General features: G+C 44.1%; 2 protein-coding genes across 2 annotated transcripts in view; one reads left to right on the plus strand and one right to left on the minus strand.

Moving 5' to 3' along the window:
- The window catches only part of LOC117467279 (phospholipase B1, membrane-associated), a 57,431-nt gene extending 54,173 nt beyond the window's left edge, over positions 1-3,258 (minus strand). Inside the window, exon 1 of the mRNA XM_071201633.1 lies at positions 3,249-3,258. The gene's annotated coding sequence lies outside the window, so the exon portion shown is untranslated. The remainder of the gene's footprint in view (positions 1-3,248) is intronic.
- Positions 1,637-25,439, plus strand: part of LOC117467985 (neuroblast differentiation-associated protein AHNAK) — a 35,948-nt gene continuing 12,145 nt past the window's right edge. The window contains exons 1-8 of the mRNA XM_034111934.1: positions 1,637-1,652; positions 2,948-3,061; positions 16,912-16,961; positions 21,405-21,515; positions 22,385-22,498; positions 22,602-22,752; positions 23,031-23,191; positions 23,280-24,710. Coding sequence (XP_033967825.1) covers positions 1,637-1,652; positions 2,948-3,061; positions 16,912-16,961; positions 21,405-21,515; positions 22,385-22,498; positions 22,602-22,752; positions 23,031-23,191; positions 23,280-24,710 — 2,148 coding nt within the window. The remainder of the gene's footprint in view (positions 1,653-2,947; positions 3,062-16,911; positions 16,962-21,404; positions 21,516-22,384; positions 22,499-22,601; positions 22,753-23,030; positions 23,192-23,279; positions 24,711-25,439) is intronic.

Here is a 25,439-nt window from a genome sequence, read left to right on the forward strand (position 1 = left end):
TGGATATAGAGTAAATACAAAAAAGGTTTTTGGCATCTTCTGTATGTGGGCTTTTAAAGCACTCTTGGAAGAACACTGTGTGCAACTTATTTAAGAGCTAAGTTCGACTCTTATTACAATAAATGTGTACTTAAACAGGATTGATATTGATTAGCGTCTGCAAGACAGAAAATCAATTCAGTCATTTGGCTTACCTTTTATGTCTTAATTGCAAAGAAATTGGATTTTTAGTCATCATTTAATCATATACGTAATAAATTGGAGTTTTGTGAAATTCTTTGAAGGTCACGGAGAAATTTTACCCGAGAAAAATAAACACCAAACCACAGAACAGCACAATCTGCTATTCCCGTCTCTGGTGTTGATGTCCACATTGTTCTGACTCGTGTCTTTCTGTTTCCAATAGCATTCTCACATTACATGCTTTTGATGCATGCTCCAAAAACGGTATTTAATAACCATATGATTAGAAAATGAACAACTGTCTCTATTGTAGCAAATCTGTCTCGGTAAAGAAAAATCCACCTATTATGTTTAATATTTTTCATTTCCCTTCCAGCAACAAATTGATTTAGGTTTCAGAAATGTTTTTTGAACTTGTGCCAAAACGTAATGCTGTGTCATTGTGTGTGCTCCTAGCCAAGAAGAAGAAAGCACATTTAAACATTTAAAGAGATTATCTCATCCTTCAGGATTTGCCCGGCTTGACTGCAGATTCAGAAAAATACCATTTATAAAAGCGCAAATACAGAGCTGGAGGTGAATCTCAATCATTTAATCACTTTAACGGATGTGCGGCTTTATGTGTAATGGCATAAAATAACTGTAATTAATTCTCCACATTTGAATAATTGCTCCTTTTGTTAGATTAGATGAAATGGCTGCATCACTGGAAAGTATCTGCAGGCCAAGTGAGCCGCACAGTTTCAGAATATGCCGAAAATATCCGCCATGATATCTGATAACATTATATTTGCGGGCAGACACACCCATTCAAAGAACTAAACACTATGATTAAGGAATATCGCTGCACTCCTGTTTACATACTTGCTATGTTGTTCCCATGTAGATCTTTCGCACATGCATGTAGAACATCGTGCAGGAAGAAACATATTACACACAAGGCCTTTATAATACATGCTACCTGATACCTGTCCTGCCTGTTGCACCATAGTGCTGCTGTGCATTTCTGCGGTATCGATCCAAGTGCTGGTCTAAAAGTGGCTAATGCACTGCTAGCTTCACTCTCTGGCCCAAACATCACTTAGCACGGACAATCAAACACAGGAGCGCCCACAGATGTTTTGAGTGCAGCGATGATTTGTTGAGATTTGTGGGATATTAGCGAGCAGGCAGGTAAAATGTTAGAGTAGATTTGATATTCAAACTCAGATGTGTGCTAAAATGTAAAAGGGATGTCATCCTGCACCTGGGCAGATATACACTATGCATGAGTACCCTCCTCCTGATGGACTTGCTTTTGCTTTGGTCAGCAAGCGTGTCCTAATTGATTTTTAGAAGGCTCTTAACCTGTGTCTTCTCTTTCGTGACCATCTGGCCTTCATGATGTTACTGATGTAAGGGCTGTTTCAAGGAAAGACCGAATGAGCTTCTTGTTCCAGGATTTCAGGTCAAGATGGCCTGTGTTAAAGGTATAATACACAGAAAAATGAACCTATGAACTGTTTTAAAATGTTGAAAAAAAACTAAGATTATGGTTATTTCTTCTTTTAGTCCAAAACCACATGTTTTTTTAGTTTCTGATTCGTCAAATCATCACAACTGAGAGTATGACATTAAGTAATGTTTTTTCTGTCATTTTTGCCCTGACAATTTCTTAAAAGATTAACCAATTGCCCAACTAGATTACTGCCTTGTGGTTATTTGCCTTCGTCAACCAGTCAAGATCTTTCCAAAAGGTCATCACTTCATCATTTGTGTGAGACATTGTGAGACATTTGTGGGAAATTGAAGTGATTATCAAATGAATGCTTGTGGTTTGGCCAAAATTGTGTTTTGTGAAGTCACTGTGAGCTTCATTTTTGACCGTCTAATTCTAATCAGTTCCTCCTTGACCAAGTGGACATTTGTGCCAAATTGTTATACGTTTCCTCCAGGCGTTTTTTGAGATATTCCGTTTTCGAAAAAGGGAGACATTTTGACATATGTTTGGTGGGAGCAGACAACAACATGTATTTTTTCAAACTGCATGCATTACAGTGTATGTCATTAAGCTTTCCAGGGACCAGGTTCAAGAAGTGCTTTTACATTTGTATTTCTTCTACTGTTTGTGTGACCAAACTTTATCATCTCTGAGGCTGAACTCATGTGGCATGTGCTGTTTTAGTTTGATTATCCTACGTTTGTTCTCACACTTTCCCAGCTAAAATCTCCATCCTTTTGCCTTCCTGCCCACAATAAGTGGTTTTAAACTAAGTGTACACAGCATCAAATTGAGGTATGTCTCCATGTCAATAAACTGTACCCCCCCCAAACACTGGAGCCAGAAGCTGACATCCTGATTGTCCTTGTCCGATTAGGCCGATCAATGACACAGAACAGAGGAGAGCGGGGGAAGAGGAAATTACAGGAAGAGGAATTTAGAGGAAGAGGAGGAGGAGAAGGAGAACTAAGGGATGTGTTTGTGTGAGTTAAGGAGGAGGCGAGGGGGGGGCAGCTCCTCCCATTATTAAGTTATCGTGCTGCGCTGGAGGTCCATGTTTACGGGGCAGCAGTGGGAGTTTCCTTCACTTAGTGGACAGCACTGAGCTCGGAGAAGGCAGCGCTCTCTTTTCCTCTCTCTTCGGTTATTTCTGCAACTCATCCCTCGCTGCACAACACAGGCTGACACAGGACGAGTAGAGGGGGGGAGAAGCAGAAAGAGCAACAGAAGCAGCACCTGCATCGCCCTCTACCACCTCCACCCTCCCTCCCTCCTTCCCTTCAGCCTGCACGTCCCAGGACTTCATCTCTGCTGCCGGCGTTTCCACCACCGCTGCCATCATGTGCGACTGTTTCCACCTGGCCCTTCCTAACTGGCACGCCGCCTCTTCAGGGACGGGTGGGCATCACACACTCTCTTTTCCCCCTCTATCTCCCTATTCTATGACTTTATCTTTGCTGTTTCCCCTCTGAGAAACTCACTGATTCAGCAGCAGCAGGGTAGATTATGTGTGTGTTTTAGTGCAGCGGAGAGACAGTGAGTGAGTGTGAGGCGTCTGGTGCTGATGCGGAGTTGTGTTGCTGACCTGCAGTGGAGCGTTGGGTGTGTCTGCAGTGTGTGGGGGGGGGGGGGGGGGTGTTTGAAGATGTCATCATCGACGCTGTCAGGCTGCTCTGCCCTTCTTCTACTGTTTCCCTCATGCTGTGTGTTTTGAAGCAGAGGCTGAAAGGCAGAAAGAAGGACTGGGTTACTGTGGCAGTTCAGCAAAGCAGAAACATAGTGATAGAGGGAAACTTCAAGGGGGTAAACATGAAAAAAAGGCTACTGAAATGTGTCGTAAATATTCCCCCAAAAAAGCCCCGGAGATGAAAGCTTTAAAGCTGCAGCCTTCAAGAGGGAAGAGTTATTACCTGTTACCTTGCATCACTTTTAGCCCAAAAAACATCAACATTTCTGAAAGTTTAGTATGCTAAAAGCTCTAAAAGCAATACATTTCTCTTGATACACACCCCATTATGGATTTTTCTAGATTATAAATGCAGGGTTTACATTATGCAGTGTAGATAAACCATATCTGATCAAGAGTGTGGGCATAGTTACGTAAAACTGAATCTATTCGAGCCATAGATTAGCGATTATGCTTGCAATCATGAAATTCTGCTGGGGAAAAAATGCGTTATGATTGATCATGATGAATGTTTGAACTGCACATCTGTGAAGAAGTGATTTTGTCACGCAAGTTGCATTGCAGACATTGGTTTTTAATCATTTGGCTGGAAAAAGTGATGTGTTTTTATGTATGCTTGTTTATTGGGGGTTTTCCAATCCATGATCAATTTCTAAATAATTGATTTTTCAAACCAACTTCAAAGGCTTTGATAGGGTAGATTCTGACCTAGTATGAGTAAATACAAAAATAAAATGATCCAAAGAAATTGCTGAATCACGAACACGACATACGTATAAGATAATATATTGTCAGCACAGTTAGAAGAAAAACAAATCACTTTATTTAAAAAATTAAAATGTGTCTTATTTAACAGCCTAGTTCAAATACTTAATATTATATTTTGATAAATAAGTTGACATCATAGTATCATAAGTCATATTATTGTTGGATGTTGTAAAAAAGGAGGCGAATATATGCTGTCTGCTTTAATGTTGATTTGGAAATAATACTGGCTGTGATTCCATCTTTCAGTTTCCCACAATTATCCTCAGTTATCTCTGCTGCTGCATATAATTAAATCTGCCTGAAGAGAGGTTAGTGTTGCTGTGAAAGGCTTCAGGCGACGCTCAAGGTCAGAGAGAAGGAAGGAGAGAGAGAAGGAGGGAGAGGTTAGGAAGTGAGCCAGACAGAGAGGCTGACGATCTGCTCAGCAGTGGAGCCTGAATCAGACGATCCTGATGCATTACGAACCATCAGCCTCAGTTGGAAAATCCTGCTCTCGGATCGATATCACACCACTTGATACCAGCTTCAGGGAAAATAGTCAATATGAGATTAGTTTTAACCTGCTAGGAGCGTCAGGTGGACGTTGCTTTATTTGTATTGCATTTTGACTTATTTACAGTGGACCATTTGAGGTTGCAGGAAGGATGTTGACACTAACACATATCTTCAATGTTTTTGTATATGATCAATTTCCATCTTGATTTACTTTTTGTCAGGGAGGACCAGTAACATCTTTTAGATCATTATAAGAAACTTAAACACGGACTAGAGGAACATTGTGTTACTTAGAATAAATTCTCAAAGTGAATTAAATGGAAACAAATATAGTTCATCCAGAGTCTATTTAGAACACTGTAGTGGTTGTCAGTAAACAACTTTGGCAGTAATCAGTTCAAAAATGTACATTTGATAAAAGAAGAAAATCAACGTTATATATCTGTCAAACCCTTCAAAATAACACACAGGAAAATATGAATACATCTGAGTCACTTGGGGCTTCAGGCATTCCAGGCTAAACAAACACATTGCAGCCCAGGTGCTGACCTGAAATAATATTGTATTATATATTATATCTGTGTTTTTGGTGTACAGTATTTGCATGTCGTATAGCAATACAGGCAGATTAAGATACAAATTCCAGAGCTGAGATTAAACTTGCTGTGAGTTTGCAGTGGATAAATAGATTGAAAGCATGCGCTTTTACAGTCTCATGTCCGTATAATCCCTGAGGAAAATCTAATTTTAGTTTTCTTTCCTTGACATAAATCTTATTATAATTTGGATCCAAATAAGCAGTGAAAGGACCTTGTCTGTTTAACAAAAACAAAAAGAGAAGATACTGAATCCAAGAGTACAAATAATGAGCTGTAATACGTTATTATTAGTTTAGTGAAGAGAAGAGCTTCAGGGAGCCTCCAGGTGCATTCAAACAGGAAGCACGAACTGGAGCAGGACGAGGTTACGTAAGAGATTAGCTGAGGACAGACTACTAATACATACAGTCAGGATTCTCATTTGAATAAGAATTCTAGCATTGCAGTGTGTGGATTTGAATCGATGCCTTGGAAAGCCTGAATACGAGAGGACCACTCTCACAGCACTGAGTTAGGGAAGATGAGTCTGTCAGTGTTGTTTGCAGTCTAAGTCGTTTTAAAGATTTTATCTTCGTCACATCCGCATTGAGGGACGGACCACACCCAGATCCAGAGCTGCAGTTGCACCCAAATATGATTCATGCAGGATCTGCACCACAAAGGACTTCAGCATCTACTGCTTGTACTTATATATCTGCAGAATGTCATCATTCAAGTCAAATTAAAAAGGCAGGCAGTGGCTTTGTATCAGAATATTTACAATGTAAAATCACTCAAATAAATAAACAGGTAAACTTTGTGATTTAATTTCGATATTTTCAGGCAGCAGTGAGGGTTGTTATCGGGCCATCTGTAGCACCCACATGACAAATATTTGAGAAAGGAGTTTCTACATATGCACTGCCACTAGTTAGGGCAACAATACGGGGACATCCGCCTGAATTAGGTTGTCAATAGTGTAAGAAATACATCTTCCAGTCAAGCAAAGCAGGGCCTGAATGGTTCACAAAGCTCCGTGCACACAGTGACACCGTGATTAACTACTACAGCAGATGTGAACTTAACACTTGGCACATGACAGTTTTCAGCCGCTCTGATTAATTTAATGAAACTATCCATACATTCAGTTGCTGTGAATAAACAATCCAAACAGGTTGTGTTCAAATAGAAAATATAATTTGATACTTGTGGAAAACCTTTTTTATGTGATGGTTGGACATTTGTCATCAACTTTCCTGTCTCCTACTTCCTGTTTCAGGGCTAACTTTCCTACCTGTTGGATTTGAAAGAATAGCATTTAACATATTTGCAGGTTTTGTGAACTGCTGCCTAAAGTGATATGTGTACAGTAGGCAGTGGTGAATGAAGTATTCACCACTGCCCACTGCCTGCGATTCTTTACTTAGTAGCAATACCACACCGTAAATAAAAACAACCAGTTACTAGTAAAAGTCTTGCATTCATGGTACCATTTAAGTAAAATGAGTACTGACGTATATCAGGAACATTTTCTCATAAATATTTAAAGTAAAAGTACTCAATGCTAAATGTGATGCTTACACTATTATATATAATATCATTAGATAAAATACAAATAAATAAAGGAAAAGGCAGCAAATCATTTAATTTGTTAACAAAGGTTGTTAGGTTGTTTAAAGGTTGAGGTTTCTCCCATTTTTTCCCCTTAAACTGTGGGTTTTCTCTGGAAGTTTTTCCTTGTACGATGTGAGGGTCTAAGGATAGAGGGTGTCGTTTTTTTCATACTGATATTATGAACAATCTGTGCTGTTGTATTTGCTGTAAAGTGTCTCTACTGTAGGCTATTTTTATTTTATGTACAGCACTTTGGCTCGATCAAAAATCGTTTATAAATGTGCTATATAAATAAAACTATATGTTACTTACGTAACCCCAGGGCTCAGAGTAACATGTAGTGAGATGTCTCACTATGGGATGCGCCTCATCGCGGAGCAAACAGAAGCATCAATCTCATTACGCCAATCCTGATTGGCTGGTGATCTTGACGTCAGCGTCAGGGAATCCACCCCCTATAAGTAGCTTGCGCTACGTTGCATGCGTCATTCAAAATAAGCACCTCTTCTCGCTTCACCATAGCAAGGAGGGCCGTCTGGTGAGACATCTCACTACATGTTACTCTGAAGACTGGGGTTACGTAAGTGACCTATAGTTCTCATTCATAACACTCCGTTCGATGTCTCACTATGGGAAATTGTAGCTCCCGTATTGCCAGACGAGCTTATCTCGAAAATCACCAAACCAACCAGAACTTAACAGGTAGAGCTCTGACTCAACAAGGAGGACCAGCTCGCCGCCGCACAGATGTCTTGGATGGAAACACCCTTGAACAAAGCCCAGGATGTAGCCAGACCACGAGTCGAATGAGCCCGCAGACCCGAAGGTGCCTGCAACCGTATAGGCCAAAGCAATTGCCTCCACAATCCATTGGGAGAGCCGTTGCTTAGTAACGGGCTTGCCCTTGTGAGGGTTAGCCCAGGACACAAAGAGTTGGTCATTATGACGAAACTCTTTTGATCTGTCCATATAGGTGCGTAAAGCATGGACTGGACACAGCAAATCCGGCTGCTGCTCCCCGGAGGAAACCAGCGGCGGAGGAAATGCCTCAATGTCAATTGGGGTACATGAACCAACCACCTTTGGTATAAAGGCAGGGTTTGGCTTCAACAACACTCTCGTTTGCCCTGGGGCGAACTGAGTGCATGAAGGATGTACAGATAGCGCATGAATGTCACTGACCCGCTTGGCGGATGCCAGGGCCAGTAACAGCACGGTCTTGAGTGACAAGTGCTTCATGTCAGCTCCTTCCAGGGGTTCAAATGGGGTCAGGTTGAGCCCATCTAAAACCACTGCCAAGTCCCATAAGGGCACCAGTGACCTGGAAACAGGGAGGAGCCTGCGAGCCCCTTTCATAAAACGGCAGACCAAAGGATGTTGGCTAGCCGTCTTTCCCTCAAAGCCCACATGGCATGCAGCAATAGCAGCCAGGTACACTTTGATTGTAGAGAAAGCTCTGTGTTTATCGATCAAGTCCTGTAGAAATGATAAAATCACCCCGACAGGACATTGAAAAGAGATGTGTCCTTTTTGAAGGCACCACTCCTCAAACACCCTCCACTTACAGTCATAGAGAGATCTGGTGGAGGCAGCTCTCGCACCCTGAATAGTGTTTATCACCTTCTGAGGGAGTCTCACTGTATTCAGATTGTACCACTCACGGGCCAGGCCCATAGTGCCCAGCGCTCTAGGCGTGGGTGAAAGATCGCCCCCCCCCCGCCTGAGACAGTATGTCCCTGCGTAGTGGGGGCTGCCATGGCTGAGTTGGGGGTATCAGAGCCAGGGGTGGGAACGTGTACAGAAGGCCCGGAAGCCAATCGAACAGCTGACATTGAGCATTTTCTTTTGATGCGAACAGATCTACCGCGGCTCTGCCGTAACGCACCCACAGCTGACTCACAATCCTTGGATGTAGAGTCCAGTCTGCATATAGTGGTGCACCTCTGGACAGTAGCTCTGCCCCGAGGTTCATCACTCCTGGTACGTGTGTCGCTCTCAGAGAGAGGAGACGTCTGCCGCTCCATAAGATCAGTTTGCGTGCCAGCATGTGTAACTGGAGAGAACGCAAACCCCCTTGGCGGTTTATACACAATATTGTGGTCGTGTTGTCTGTCCTCACGAGGACATGATGTCCTCTGAGAAAAGGCAGAAAGCGTTTTAGAGTGAGGAATACCGCTAAAAGCTCCAGGTAATTTATGTGCGCCCGCTGGAGGTCTCTGTTCCAGAGACCCCTCACCGGACGACCTCCGTAAATATCTCCCCAGCCTGTCAGACATGTGTCCGTGGTGACCACCTTCCGTGAAAGGACAGCACCCATAGGCACGCCCCGTACTAGAAAAAGTCGGGTGCGGCCAGTGACGTAGTGCCATTACGCTTTTCACAGTAACCATTACTGTTTAGTTAGTTAGTTAGTTTTAAAGCGGCTACCCAGCGTTGAAACTCCCCCATGTGTAAGCGTCCCAGTCGTACGACCAGGATGGCTGACGTCATGAGCCCCAGTAACCGCAGGCATGATCTGAAGAGAACATGTTTGCGCAGCTGGAAATGAGCGAGACAAGCTCTGAAAGCTTTTACTCTTTCCGCTGACAGGCGGGCTGTAAAGGGCACCGAGTTCAGGTGTAAACCCAGGAAGAGTACAGTCTGTGCTGGGCACAACATGCTCTTTTCTGTGTTTATTATGAAACCCAGGTTGAGCAGGTGCTTTACGAGGACATTTGTCTGCGTAATCTGACTCTGCTCGGCGGGTACTATAGATATAGCCCTCTTTTCTAGAAGTGAGAGAATCTCTCTCTCTAGAATATGGGCTGACTCTCCCCGGGCTTGTGAATACAGAATGCCCGAGAAGCGAGGGGAGGTGACAGCGAATTGGAGTCTGTAGCCCCGTGTTACTGTCTTGAGAAACCCAAGCAGACGTTGTGAGCATCTTCCACTGTATGCTTCTTAGAGCCAGCGGAGATGTCACGTCTCTTACCCTCTGAGTCCCTATTTGTTGTGTTATGGGGCCCTCTAGTGTCTGAACACGGTGGTGCCCCATTTCGACAATCCCCACCGATACGGCGCATGCGCGTGACGGTGGTGCCTTTACAACCCCAGCCGGCACTGCGCATGCGCGTGACGGTGGTGCCTTCACAGCCCCAGCCGGCACTGCGCATGCGCGTGAGGGTGGTGCCTTCACAGCCCCAGCCGGCACTGCGCATGCGCGTAAGGGTGGTGCCTTCACAGACCCGTCTATAATCCGCCTTTTGAGAGAAGCCGTAGCTGCTCTCAGAAGGGGAACAGTTGACGGACTGTTTATTGTTTTTCTTTTAATTTTTTTGAGCTGCGCCCTTGGCCTGAAGCCTGGATGCGTCAGCGGAAAATGGTTTATTTTAGAAACAACAACAAACTTGTGACATGTGTTTTTGCGGACTTGAGGATGGTGTTGAGGCATCTCTCGAGGCGGCGGGAACACATCTAGAGCTGGGGAACCATGGACTTCCAGCTCTGTCACAGAGGAGAGAAGGAGGGGCTGTCAGGCCGCTCGCTTCTTCTTCCTCGACTGCTGGCCGAAATTCTGGGTCGGCTGCGCCTGGGCTTCAGCCGGGACCGGAGATTTTCTAGGCCAACTCGCCCTCGTCTCCTGCCTGGGCTGGGGACTCGGGGCGGGCTGCGACCTCTGCTGTTTGAGTATTTTGAACCGAGCAGGGTTCGAGGCAGCTTGGTCGAAGGACTGCCGCTGTGAAGGCAGCGGCTGGACCCTTCGAGGGAGGCAGAGGTGGAGGGCCTCGTCCTCCTTCTTTTTCGACTCGCATCTCCTCTGCGAGAGCGGAGCCGAAAATCCCCTCGGGAACGATGGGCATGTCAAGCATATCCTCCTTTTCCCGGTCTGGGAGGTTAGTGACGTTGAGCCATCTAGCTCTTTCCTGCACCACCATGATCCCCATTGCCTTGCCCGTGGCCTGGACGGCGCAGCGTTGGGCACGGAGACAAATGTCTGTGACCGCGGCCATCTCATCCAGAACGGCCGGACCAGGATTGCTCGACAGATCCTCGCAGAGCTCTGCTTGGTATGCGGTTAGCAGCGAGGAAACGTTCAGAGCCCTGGTGGACAATGCTGCGGCTCTGTAGGACCGTTCAGTCATGGTCGACTGGAATTGGTCCGCCTTCGCTGGCAGCGTGGGGTTCCTGCTTGGTAGGAGGTGGGCTGCCACCAGCGGTTCCATAGGCTATATGCGGAGCAGGCCGAGCCTCTCCATACCGTCACAGTCTAGGGAGGAGGCACCCTGGATTGGGGCCTTGTTGCTAAAGGGCCGGTCTCTCCACGAGACCGACACCTCATCCAACATCTCCGGGAAGACCGGAAGGAGTTGCCTCTTTATCCTCGTTGCTTGGGGAAAATGTTTCCCCTCGTAACGGGACCTGGAGGTCTCCTTGGCCATTTCGTGCCACGGGATGTCTAGCCTGGACGCGGCACGCTGACACACGGCCTGCAGGTCCATGCTCAGACAGGGCGAAGCTGGTGTGCTATCGCCCGGGAGAGCAGCCATCGCTCCCGGCTTTGCAGCTTGAGCCGATGACATGAAGATATCGTCTTCTTGCTCATCCGAATCAGACAGGAGGAACTCAGAGGCATCCTCTTCGTCCTCCATGTAATCCAATTCCAGGACATCCTCCGTGGGCGAAACCATGGTGAGGTCTAGCCGGGAGCCCCAGCTTGGTAAAGCGTGGGGCTCCGTTCCCGCGGCTCTTGCCGCCACCGGGTCCCAGCCTGACACGGCGCGGGACTCCGGTTCTGCAACTGCCGCTGTTGATGAGCCCCAGACCGACACAGTGCGGGGCTCAATCTCTGCGGCGGACGCCCCTGCGTCTTGATTGCCAGCCGGCAAATCAACAGACATGAGGGGGTCCTGTCCCGACAAGCTAGCTTGGCGTGCTAACCGTCAGCGGAGGCTCTTTATGGTGAAACGGGCACAATGCCCGCACGAGCCGGGGTTGTCAATAGCCTCCTGGGCGTGTTCCAGCCCGAGGCAGGACGAGCAGACCTGGTGTGAGTCTGTGCCTGATATTTTCAACCCGCAGCCTCCGAGTCGAGCCTCCGAGTCCCTGACTCCTCTGGTGTGAGGGAGAGAGGCGTCCATCTTGTTCGCCGCGTGGCGTGGAGAGGACCCGCTCCTAACAGGTACGTCGTCGAGAAAAAAAGTGTTACCAACCTGTCTTTAATCCGGAGAAAAAGAGGACGGTGTAGGTCTTTTTTCTCAAAGAATATTAACTGGTGTGTTAATATTCTTTTAATCCTTTCCTCCTCCGTGAGAAAGAGAAAAGAAAAAACGTCCTCGCTACCGTGGTGTCGGTAGTGAGGGAAAGCAAGCTAGCGACAGGTGTGTTGCTAGCTTGAAAAAATCAAAACCTTACCTTATTTCCCGAGGAAGAAACGGCGAGGTCGATTATAATACTAACTGGTGTGTTAGTATTAGCAGTCTTCTTGCGAAGCAGGAAGGGTAGCCGGCGAGCGCCCGTCGACCGAAATTTAGATTTGGGTTCAGTCTGTGGACTGTTAAGCTAGCCTGGCTACCATAGAGATGTGCTCTGAAGCGAGAAGAGGTGTTTGAATGACGCATGCGACGTAGCGCAAGCTAGTTATAGGGGGTGGATTCCCTGACGCTGACGTCAAGATCACCAGCCAATCAGGATTGGCGTAATGAGATTGATGCTTCTGTTTGCTCCGCGATGAGGCGTATCCCATAGTGAGACATCGAACGGAGTGTTATGAATGAGAACTTGATTTGTTTTGATTTGTTAAGCTGAAAAGATGAAAGAATTCTGCTTTAAAAATAAATTGGCAATCGGTTCATTTTAACTTTTGTCAACTTATTGTTCTAGCTGTACTTGTACTTAAAAATAAGTAACTATAGCTGTCATATAAGGAAATAAAGTATTAAGTGGCATAAAAAGCAAATACTTGTAGCTAAAAGGAATACTTAAGTAAAGTAGATGAGTACATTATTATCTAGTTACTTTCACAAGACTGACAGCAGATATATGATGATAAGACTACTAAGATATAATTCACACTTGCAAACAAAAATGTTTTTTGTCTCTTAAACTCTTAATTGTTTTCATTAAGTCAACAAAGCTACTGAGATAAGATAAAGTCTACAACTTTGCTATGCACTCTTTACTGTGCTAAATGCTAACATCACCTTGCTAACATTCTCACTTTTAGTGCATTAAATGTCCCTTGTTTCATCACCTTTAAATCATCTTAATCTTAAGTATTATGTGTCTTTCAGTAATATAATATATTATGTTCATGTGAACAAATACAAAAAAAGCTTTTTAAGATGTTCTTCCTCTATATTGATCATTTCAGAAAATGGTAAGGGGTTGTGGTATTAATTAGTGAGAGATTCATGTGAATGTAACTTTATTTGAAGGAATGTGTGTTGCAAAGGCTGTGAACCAAAGTCAACATGAGGCACTTCATTCACTTTAGGAGTAACAAAAGTTCAGGAAAAGTATGACTGCAACCCTAAAAGTGTCCCGCCTCTTTTGTCCATCTGACACTGTACAAATCACTTTAGCCACTTTGGCAGTCCCACTCTCACACAGCAAAGTTTCAGGGCAGTTTGGATGTGGCGTTAGTAAAACCTCGCTTTATTCCCAGGAGTTAAACAAACAAAAGCAGCAGGTAAGTGAGGTCTTTGAATCCACATAAAGGGCTCTGAAATGTAGATTGTGAGATTTTCTTTGTGTGTGTAAGATATGAATGGTGATGAGACGGATGGCACAGGCAGCTGTAAAGATGTGATTATTATATTTCACAACACGTCTACACTGTGGGGCGTTCAGTGAAACTACTTTTCTTGCAGATACATTTTCTCTTTTGATATTTCTGAGCCTAATGTCAGATCTATGCTTATTAATATGTATGTACTCAGTATTAAAGCTATGATGTCGTGTTAGCTTCATGAACTCTCTAGGATTGTTAACCTTGAGGCAGCAACACACCCTGAGACAGACATGGGAGGATTCTTTATACCATCAGTCTCTTGTGGTAACTGTCTTCTAATGCACTTACTCCAGCAGCTCTTCACATGACATTCATTAAGGCACAGGGAGGGGTGTCAAAGGGGTAGTTAGTTGAGAAACTACACGTGGTATATTGCATGGTTGTTCAATAAGTGACATTACAAAAAAAGGTAGAGTCTCTGGGTTTCAAATGAGAACTTCCTACCCTTTGCATCTATAACTATAACCAGATACATGTGTGTTTCCAATTGATTAAAGTTACTTCAGTTTAGTTTCTACTTAACTCTTCTTTTGATAAAGAACATACACATTGCTTAAAAACCTCTCACACTACTCGGGGAAGAAAAAACTGATTGCACTCCAAATTTACATTAGTAAATCACTCAGATAATGTTTTCAACATCAATAATCTACCAATTTCCTCAAATACATCTGGGAAAATATGGGGACCTTTTTTCAAATGTGTTAAGAGGATAAAGTTCCCAATCATTCCTGATAAACTTTTGCATTTTGGAGGGGTCCCAACACTGGACGGGTTGTCACGGGGAGGAGCTGCTGCCGTACTGACATTTATTGTATATTATTGACATTTTTGTTTTAGCTGACTGGTTTTATTTATTTATTATTCTTTTTGTATGTCTGTTTGTCTGTTTGTCTGTTTGTCCTCTGTCTGTGTGGGATTTAGTTTGCCCTGGTGTTGAGCAGTATTTAAATTGTTACTCTACCTATTTTTCTAGAAAGTGAAGATGTGTTTACCTACTTTCGATACATGCTCTGTATGCTGTTGAAAAAATCCAATAATCAAAGTTTAAAATAAATAAATAATGATCTACGGATTATTCTCTAGATAATTGCTTGGTCTATAAAAGGACAACAACATTTAAAAGATGTACTGACAGTCCAAAATGCAAAGATTTTTAGGTTATTAAGACATAAAAAAAGAGAAAAAAAGCAAATCTCAATTACATTGAGATTTTACATTAACAAATATTAACAAATATAAAAGTAGTAGCTGATTTGTTTTTCTGTCGATGGACCCGCTAGAGAGCAGGGACTTTCGTGGGATAAAAAGGTTCCTATGTCTGATTGGCTGGGCGGATTGCAAACCACGCCCCGTAAAACTCCCAAAAAGTTTTGTGCAGCCGCCATTTTATTATCCTTGCATTAGCATTATTAGCATTAGCATTAGTCCAGCGCACAAACGCAGAGAGACTAACTTATGGCAACACAAAAGAAAACATGGGAGCGGTAGATGAGGAGGTGTCGGCGTTCTGGCGATTTACTCGGAAGGCTTCAGTAGAAGCTGCTGGGACTCCCAGCAGCTTCTACTGAAGCCAGTCCCCAACTCCAGGGACTTCGGGTGGCAGTATACGCCGTGAAGTTGTTTGCGGCCTGCCAGTAAACCCAAAGCAGAAGAAGAAGAAATGACGTCAGCGGCTTCATTTGCCTAATCCTCCCCCAGGGACTTATTCCGGTGTGAACGCGATCTGTACTTAGTTCATGAGAACTCTTTAGTTCTCATGAACTAAGTTTTGATGAACCTTTGTGGGAAAAGTACTGCGGTGTGAAAGCGCCTAATGTGAAAAAAATTGAATTACAAATTATCCAGTATTGCATTTATGGGTACCACTTTACAATAAGACTACCCTTATAAAGGGTTTACGAATAGTTTGTAATTAATTTATTAATTAGGTTGTGAACACTTTATAAATCATTAATAAGCTTTTATAAGACACAAGACCGGTTGCTTGCCAAATAGTGAGCCCACAATTATCTGTACTGCTAAGTCTTATATTGGCTAACTAGCTTACTTTGTCTTCTTCATCAGCTAGCATCCTTGGTATTTGTTGTTCACTGAGTTGATTCTCGCTAAGTAGCCAATATAAGGCTTAGTCCTCTTGCCAAATAGTGAGCCTGTGTTGATGTATGAAAACTATGTTAGAACTGGTTTATAAATGGTTCTTAATGATTAATAAACTGTTTACAACCTAATTCATAGCCTAATTATAAACCCTTTATGAATCCTTTATAAGGGTAGTCTTATTGTAAAGTGGTACCCATTTATGGGAGTTGATAGGATGTTGGTACAAGTAATACTGATCTTGGGCGACTTATTCCTTTAACTTCTTGATTTGAGTTGAGCAGTTTAGTGCGTAAGTAAGACTAACAAAGACAGCATTGTTTGTTTTAAAACCTATCATCTGTCCACCACTAGAAAAAGACTTGGCTGTAGAAAGACCAAAAACATTTTATCTGCAATGAAAATGATTGGATTCTCCATGTGTAGTGCAACCACATTTGATCCAATACTAAATTGTACCGACGACATAACAATCGCCTCCTGATGATATTAATTAATCAACCAATGAGGATCTAAAACCACAGAAAATGTGGAAGAAAGAGCAACAGCTTTTACCTGCAATCATCAAGCATTGATTTATGCAAACGTTTTCTTTTGGGAATTTGCTTGTTTTTTTCATTGCGAACATTTGAAAGACTAACAAACCTTCTTCATCCCTAAGTAGTATCCTGATCGAATTAACCTTACATTAAATTAATGAAGGATACAGTTCAAAATGGATTTAAATCAATTAGAGATCAGGTATCAGAGCGGGTAATTATAATAATAATCTGACTAACCATTTGGAGTCAGACTTTCCCTTTTCGGCAGCCATCAGGGCTGAGCTGAGTCTTATCTGTGGATCAATGTAGCGGATCACTTAACAGACAAAGGAGGCAGTGGGTCTCTGGGGGAATTATTGCCAGGAAGAAACTCAAAATAGTCTCATCATCGGCTCCAGTGTCTCTCTCTGTCTGTGAGCCTGGAAACAATTGTTAGGAGCCACAGGCTGGAAGTCTCGGCTTACTGCTTAAAAAAAGAAATGCAGATAAACAGCAGATAATTTACATTTGCTGCAGTTCCTGTATTCCTTTCATTCATTATTTTAACATAACTCTGATTGAGATAGCTTTGACAAAGTGAATTTTACGTACCATTACAATTTAATATATTAAAATCATTAAAGTCATTTTCTATCATGTAAGATTTATTTTTGGTATTTATGTTTTGTCTATTCTCTGTGTTTTCTTATTAACAGGTGCTGGTCGGAGGCTAAGAGCACCAGAGCCTGGTACAGAGGACGATTCAGTGAGTGACTTATAAAGAATAAGGACTTTCTGATTATTTCTTCAAATTTGTTTTTGACAAGAAAACACCACCATGTTCAAAACTGTAGCCTTTCAAATTGGGCACACCTTACATTTCTTGTACTACTTGATGAAAAGGCCTTTGTTCAAAACCATAAGTTGATAAGCTTAAAATACTTTGATAAGAAGAGAAATAGACATCCATGTTGGTTACTTATATAATTTAGCTGATAAAATAGTATGTATTGCCTGTCTTTTCAAATTAAACAATACAAAACCAACTATATGAATGCATGGAGGGTAGAGGACTACAGGTAATATGTGCACTATTTATCATCTTAATGAAACAATGGAATATTTAAGACGTTAGCATTTTGATGTTTGCAGGTTATTTTTCGAACATCACAAATGACATTGGTAGGGCTGTACTGAATATAGTTCAAAACTTCCTTTCACTGCGGTCAAAAGACTGTTCACTCCACCACTTCTCACACACAGAGGAGCATGCAATGACGAGATAAATTGATTACCTTTATTTGATCCAATGAATCACTTTATTCAAATTAAACATTTTTAGGTATTTGTTTTATTACATTTTTAAGGGTCATTACGTCATTATGTCTGGCGAAAGACTATCAAAGGGTAATTTGAAAATTGAAGTTTTGCATGTAAAAAGAAATACATTTGGTACAGCTTAGTCATTACTTTGCAAAATATCCTGACATGACCCGTTTTACCTGTAAGTGGTGCTAAGTTAAAATTCAAAGGATAACCAATTCATTGGGGTTAATGCTCTGGGGAACCATAATATCTAACAAATAATATGAAAACATTTATTTTTTAGATATTTTCCTCTGGTGTTGGTATCACAGACCGGCCAACACACTACCATTGTGACACGTTTTAAGAGCAGAACATCCAGTCAATGCTGCCTTTGGCAGAGCAAGGTGTCATCACACTTTTCCTGATGCAGTTTGCTCAACACCTTTGTGCTGCAGCAGGCTCAGTTATATGAATGCTATTACAAATGTTACATGGTGGTTAAAGAAGAGGAGATGCTTTTAGGCAGATTAAGTAAAATCTGACTAAACTGACTCATGTCATAATCCATCCATCCATCTTCTCCCGCTTATCCGTGGTCGGGTCGCGGGGGTAGCAGTTCCAGCAGAGAGCCCCAAACTTTCTTTTCCCTGGCGACATCAACCAGCTCTGACTGGGGGATCCCAAGGCGCTCCCAGGCCAGCGAAGAGATATAATCCCTCCACCTGGTCCTAGGTCTACCCCTTGGTCTCTTCCCAGCTGGACGTGCCTGGAACACCTCCCTAGGGAGGCGCCCAGGTGGCATCCTAACTAGGTGCCCGAACCACCTCAACTGGCTTCTTTCGACGCGAAGGAGGAGCGGCTCAACTCCGAGTCCCTCCCTGATGACCGAACTTCTCACCTTATCTCTAAGGGAGACACCAGCCACCCGGCGGAGGAAACCCATCTCGGCCGCTTGTATCCGCGATCTCGTTCTTTCGGTCATGACCCATCCTTCATGACCATAGGTGAGGGTAGGAACAAAAATGGCCCGGTAGACAGAGAGCTTTGCCTTCCGGCTCAGCTCCCTTTTCGTCACAACGGTGCGGTAAAGCGACTGCAGTACCGCTCCCGCTGCTCCGATTCTCCGGCCCATCTCACGCTCCATTGATCCCTCACTCGAGAACAAGACCCCGAGATACTTGAACTCCTTCACTTGGGGTAAGGACTCATTCCCTACTTGGAGTGGACAGTCCATCGGTTTCCTGCTGAGAACCATGGCCTCAGATTTGGAGGTGCTGATCCTCATCCCAGCCGCTTCACACTCGGTTGCGAACCGATCCAGTGAGTGCTGAAGGTCGCAGACCGATGAAGCCATCAGAACCACATCATCTGCAAAAAGCAGTGGTGCAATCCTTAGTCCACCGAACTGCAGACCCCCCCCCCCCACGACTACGCCTCGAAATCCGATCCATGTATATTACAAACAGGATTGGTGACAAAGCGCAGCCCTGGCGGAGGCCAACCCTCACCGGAAATGGGTCCGACTTACTGCCGAGGACCCGGACACAGCTCTCGCTTTGGGAGTACAGAGATTGGATGGCCCTGAGTAGAGACCCCCTCACCCCATACTCCCGCAGCACCTCCCACAGTAACTCCCTGGGAACCCGGTCATACGCCTTCTCCAAGTCTACAAAACACATGTAGACCGGATAAGCGTACTCCCAGGCCCCCTCCAGGATCCTTGCGAGAGTGAAAAGCTGATCCGTCGTTCCACGACCAGGACGGAATCCGCATTGTTCCTCCTCAATCTGAGGTTCGACAATCGGCCTGACCCTCCTTTCGAGTACCTTGGAGTAAACTTTCCCGGGGAGGCTGAGTAGTGTGATGCCTCTGTAATTGGCACACACCCTCTGATCCCCCTTTTTGAAAAGGGGGACCACCACCCCGGTCTGCCACTCCTTCGGTACTGTTTCCGACTTCCACGCAACGTTGATGAGACGTGTCAACCATGACAGTCCCTCAACACCCAGAGCCTTCAGCATTTCCGGGCGGATCTCATCCACCCCCGGGGCTTTGCCACTGTGGAGTTGTTTGACGACCTCAGTGACCTCCCCCCGGGAGATTGGCGTTGATCCCCCGTCATACTCCAGCTCTGCCTCTAACATAGAGGGCGGAGTTGTCGGGTTCAGGAGTTCCTCAAAGTGTTCCTTCCAACGCCCCAACACTCCATCAGTTGAGGTCAACAACGTCCCATCCTTACTGTACACAGCTTGGATGGTTCCCTGCTTCCCCCTCCTGAGGTGTCGGACAATTTTCCAGAACAACTTTGGTGCCGCCCGAAAGTCCTTCTCCATGTCTTCTCCGAACTTCTCCCACACCCGCTGCTTTGCCTCGGCCACGGATGAGGCTGCTGCCCTTCGGGCCTGTCGGTACCTTGCAACTGCCTCGGGAGTCCCCCGGGATAACAAATCCCTGAAGGCCTCCTTCTTCAGTCGGACGGCTTCCCTGACCACCGGTGTCCACCAGGAGGTTCGAGGGTTACCGCCCCTTGAGGCACCTAGGACCTTGAGACCACAGCTCCCCGCCGCGGCTTCGGCAATAGAGGCTTTGAACACCGACCACTCTGGTTCAATGTCCCCAACCTCCACAGGAATGCCCGAAAAGCTCCGCCGGAGGTGTGAGTTGAAGGCCTCCTGAACTTGGGCCTCCTCCAGACGTTCCCAGTTCACCCGAACTACACGTTTGGGCTTACCAGGTCTATCCAGAGGCTTCCCCCGCCACTCGACCCAACTCACCACCAGATGGTGATCAGTTGACAACTCCACCCCTCTCTTTACCCGAGTGTCCAAAACATACGGCCTCAGGTCCGATGATACGATAACGAAATCGATCATGGACCTTCTGCCTAGGGTGCTCTGGTACCACGTACACTTATGAGCATCCTTATGTTCGAACATGGTGTTTGTTATGGCCAATCCATGACTAGCACAGAAGTCCAGTAACAAACCACCACTCCCGTTCCTCCCAATCACGAGGAAGGCCGAATACTCTGAACTGCTGTTGGGTGCATAAGCACACACAACAGTCAGAGTTTTCCCCCCCATAACCCGCAGGCGTAGGGAGGCGACCCTCTCGTCCACTGGGGTAAACTCCAACAACGAAGCACCTAACCGGGGACTTGTGAGTATCCCCACACCCGCCCGGCGCCTCACACCTTGAGCAACTCCGGAGAAGAATAGAGTCCAACCCCTATCCAGAAGTAAGGTTCCAGAGCCGACGCTGTGCGTAGAGGTGAGCCCAACCAGATCCAACTGGTACCGCTCCACCTCCCGCACAAGCTCCGGCTCCTTCCCCCCCAGAGAGGTGACGTTCCACGTCCCCAAAGCCAGCTTCTGCCGCCCGGGTCTGGTCCGTCGAGACCCTCCGCTTTCACTGCCACCCTTCTGGCAGCGCACCCGACCCCATCGATGTTTCCCGTAGGTGGTGGGCCCGCGGGACGGAGAAGCGGAGGTGTTGCCCACGTTTCCTTTTCGGGCTGGGCCCGGCCGGGCTCCGTGGCAAGCCCGGCCACCAGACGCTCGCCGACGAGTCCTCCTTCTGGGCCTGGCTCCAGAAGGGGACCCCGGGCTTCCTCCGGGCCGGGTATCCTCACTTCCTGTGTCGTCTTTCATGAGGTCTTTTGAACCAATCTTAGTCTGGCCCCTTGCCTGAGACCAATTTGCCATGGGAGACCCTACCAGGAACACAAGGTTCCAGACAACACAGCCCCCAGGTTCATCAGGGCACACAAACCTCTCTACCACGGTAAGGTGCTGGTTCTTCAGAGAGGCATATGTCATAATATCTCTTTGAAATGATTCAACTGTTTTGGGGATAAACCATGTGACTGTTTTTCATGCTAACTGACCTTCTGTCCACGCAGACATGTGACGAGCCATCTCAGTTCACAGAGAGAGAGCGACCACGGCCTCAAGGGTCCTCCCCCGTCGAGGAGTATCCTGAAACGGAAAAATACACCGACAGTGACAAAGAGGTACAGATCATCCACACACAACCATTTATACAGAGACAGAAACTGCAGTAACGGGGAGAAACCAGGTCAAGAGAATACATCTGAGAACCTGTTACATGCACTGTAATAATAAATAAATAATAAAATGTAAATAAACAGCTGAAATAACTGGGCTTCCTCAACTGGGGAACATTAGTTTCTTTTTGAACATGACCTTTTAGAAATCAGATTATTACAGAGAGCACACTATACCGTGTTTACTTAAATAGGTATTAACACACTTGGTCACTCAAAAGGCTATCTTTGATTAAACAGAGTACTTTGTTTAGGCCATCTACAAATGACGTTGGAAAAATAAGCGTGTGACCAAAAGAAGCAAGCTTGTAAGGGTTATCTATCCAAAATCTGTTCTTCTGTTAGCACCTTTAGAACTAGATCTCTGATCTTCTGTTGGCACTTTACATTTTTCAAAACCTTTAAGTGTATGCAGCCTCTTAGGAAACAAAACCACCTATAGCCTCTTCGTATTACAAAGCCTGCTTAGCATCAGGCGGAGCAGTATATCAATTACACAAATCAGTTAATTTAATAAATATGGATTGCACAAATCAGTTAATTTAAGGAAACAATATATCAATGACACCAGTTGCCATATCACTGTTTGTGTACCGTCAAAAGAGTATGGTGTAACATTGGCTTTCTGTTTTGTTGAATGTTGCATATTGCAATAATGATCCAGACCTAGCTACTGCCATGTTTGTATTTACAGTATATTACCCTTCCCTCTCAGAGCAGATATTGTGTTGCCTGATTAAAAACTGCAAGACTGCAACAGTATGTCCAGAATAATGTTTAGTTAGAATTAAATGTACTGCTTTTTTTTCTTTCAGTGTGAAGCAGAGCATGACCCATACCACAAAAGTGGGAGTGGAAAGAAAAGTAAAAAGTCTGGGCTCGGGTCCATGTTTGAAAAGCGCTCAACTCCAAAGATGAGTAAACTGAAGGTGAGACATTCCCAAGTTGTCCTCTCTGTATCTCTGTTGTAGCAGATCATTAAACAGCTAAAGGTAAAACGGTTGTATTCTCTCTGTTTTGATGTGTTAACAGGAAGACCACAGCCCTGAGTCTGGGGTGATGGTGAAAACAGCCCAAGATGGATGTTCAGAGGGTCTTGTTTATGGTGGAGGAGGGAGAGAGGGAATATTCATAAAAGAAGTGGTACCAGAGTCACCTGCCTCAAATCTGAAACTAAAAGAGGGTAACGATTATAGAGACATTCTCTTTTTCAATTACAATAAATGAGTAAAAATGTATTCATAAATATTGTATGTTGTTTATCAAATTTTGAAATGTTAACTATTATTTATATCTACTTCAAATATTGTAATCCTTAAAAATGTCATGAATTGAACTGAAGAAACTTAAAGAGCAAGTTGCAAAGTCTAATGACTGATTATTTTGAATATTTCCCAGTTTTTTTCTTATAAAACGGTTTTGACTGATTGCCTTCTGAAATATGTTTCTCTTGTTTCACAGGTGATCGAATTCTGAGTGCCACTGTTTATTTTGACAACATGTCATACGAGGACGCCATTCAGATTCTGGAGCACGCTCAGGCTTACAAAGTAAAGCTCTGCTTGAAACGCACACCAGTCATCACAGAGACGGAACCAGTCACCGAATCTGACATCATCCCTGTAACTATTTTTAGGTTGTCAGATTCTTTGTGATAACAAAAAGGTATTGGGTATAAAACTGACATGACATATTCATATTGCTCAACAGGAAGAAGATGTCTATGCTCCAGAGATGAGAGAGAATGGAAAAACCAAAAGGCGTAGTGATGCCCGCATTTCTTGGCCTAAGTTTCCCTCCTTTGGAAAAGGAAAAAAAAAGTCTCGCTTTTCAAGGTCTCACAGCTCCTCAGAGGCTGAGGAGCAAAGAAAGCTTGAGCTTAGCCCCACTACAAGCGATACGGAGTCCCCTATAAAGTCTCAGGATGCCCTGAAGGGCAAGAAGAAGCATAAAATAAAGCTTCCTCTTTTGTCAAAGAGAGGTCGCATAAGTTCATCTGAAGACCAGGACACAGATGCACCGACAACGGCGCAGTTGGTTTCCCCTGAGACCCTTGAAAGTCCCTCAGGAGAAACACCTCAGGTCTATGTGACAGAGGAGCTAAAGGTAGTTGAAAACTTAAGATGGGAGGAAAAAGAGGCTAAAACTGTTCAACACAAGGTGGAACTCATCACTATAGATAGCACTTTGAAAACAGAAGATATAACCTTGGCTCTGGCAGGTGAAGAAAGGTCCTCTGGTGTCAAGTCCCCTGATGGGAAGAAAAAGAAGAAAGAGTGCTCTGAATTAAAAATGAAAATTTTGGGGAAGGATAAATCACACAAGAAGGATGGAAAGGCAAAATCCTCACCAAAAAGGCTGAAAACGCTTGGGGCAAGTATTGAAACAGCAGACCAATCTGAAAATAAGAAAGGAGCCTACAGCCAAGCCAAATCAGAGGGAATAAATGTACCAAAGGTGGAACTTGAAGTATCTGATGTTACACTGATACAAAAATCTCCACAGAAAGTTGAAGAAAAAACTAAGACAGGCAAGGACATTAAACAGAAACAAGAAATAAAGACAGGTCCAACATTTAAAATGCCTAAAATAGGTTTTAGTGACATTGCAAAAGTTGATGTAAATGTTGGAGAATGCACAACTAAAACTGAGCAGCTTACTACTGAGGGTACAGAAGAGAAAGTAGATCCTTATGACCGACTGTCAAAACGTATTTCCAAAACAAAACTTCCAAAACGTGAAGACATTGAGATTCCAGGTATGGAGGACATGTCTATGAAAACCACAGCCAAAGGAATTAAAGTGCCTAAAGCTGTCTTTACAGGCCATTATGAAAAGATTCAAGCTGAAACTGTACAAATGTTGATTGACGTGGACAGTGTGAAAGAGGCAGTTTCTAAATTGCCTGGATTTAAGGTGCCTAAGGTTGACACAAGTGGAATGCTTATTCCAGAAGAAATTACTGTTATAGACGCAAATGCACAGAGAATATCAGTGAAAACGCCGACTAAAACGAAACATGGCGCACACTTCAGTAAGGCGGACATCACTGCCACTCATGAATTCTCCAAAACAACAATCAAACTCCCAAAGATCACACCATCTTATCTTACTTCAGAGGAACTTGTAATGGAGACCAAGGTAGATCTTAAAAAAACTGAAAAGGAATACAAAATTGAGCCTAAACAAAGTGGCGAAGCGGTAAATAAAAGAGAACATATCATAATCCCTGGAAAGGAAAGTGAACAAGAAGTGGTGAATCTTCTGACACAAGAAACACAAGACGACAAATCAAAGGCAAAGAAAAAGATGGCGAGCTTTGGGATTGGAAAACCAGAAATAAAAATCCCGGATGTTGGAATTCACTTTCCAAAACAAAATATCTCTGAGCAAAAAGGTGACAACGTAAAAGGCGAAAGGACTATATTCCTCCAAGAAGTACAAATATCAAAGACAAACACAAGTACTATTGGAGAAGTCACATCTGATGTCAAAGTACCGGAAATTGAAGGCATTGAATACATTGATTCCGCTGATGGATCACCAGCCAGAAATGAAAGTGGCATTGGGTTTACAGGTTTTGATGTTAATCTTGATGCTACAGGCCCAAAGGTTGAGCACACATTAAAACTGTCCAAATTTGGAGCAGCAACTCCGATCGTCAGCCAAAATGTGCCCGATGCAGACAAGGATATAAATATTGATGGGGCTGAGATAAAAATACTTGAAAAAGAGGAAAAGAGTGGCAAGTTCAAAATGTCAAATGTTGGCATCTCCATACCAAAAATGAAAGGTCCTAAAATTGATTTAAGCCTATCAAAAAAAGACGTAGATGTCACACTACCAGAACCTAAAACTGAGATTAAACAC

Source organism: Pseudochaenichthys georgianus, chromosome 22 (assembly GCF_902827115.2).
Source record: "Pseudochaenichthys georgianus chromosome 22, fPseGeo1.2, whole genome shotgun sequence".
Taxonomy (NCBI): Eukaryota; Metazoa; Chordata; class Actinopteri; order Perciformes; family Channichthyidae; genus Pseudochaenichthys; species Pseudochaenichthys georgianus.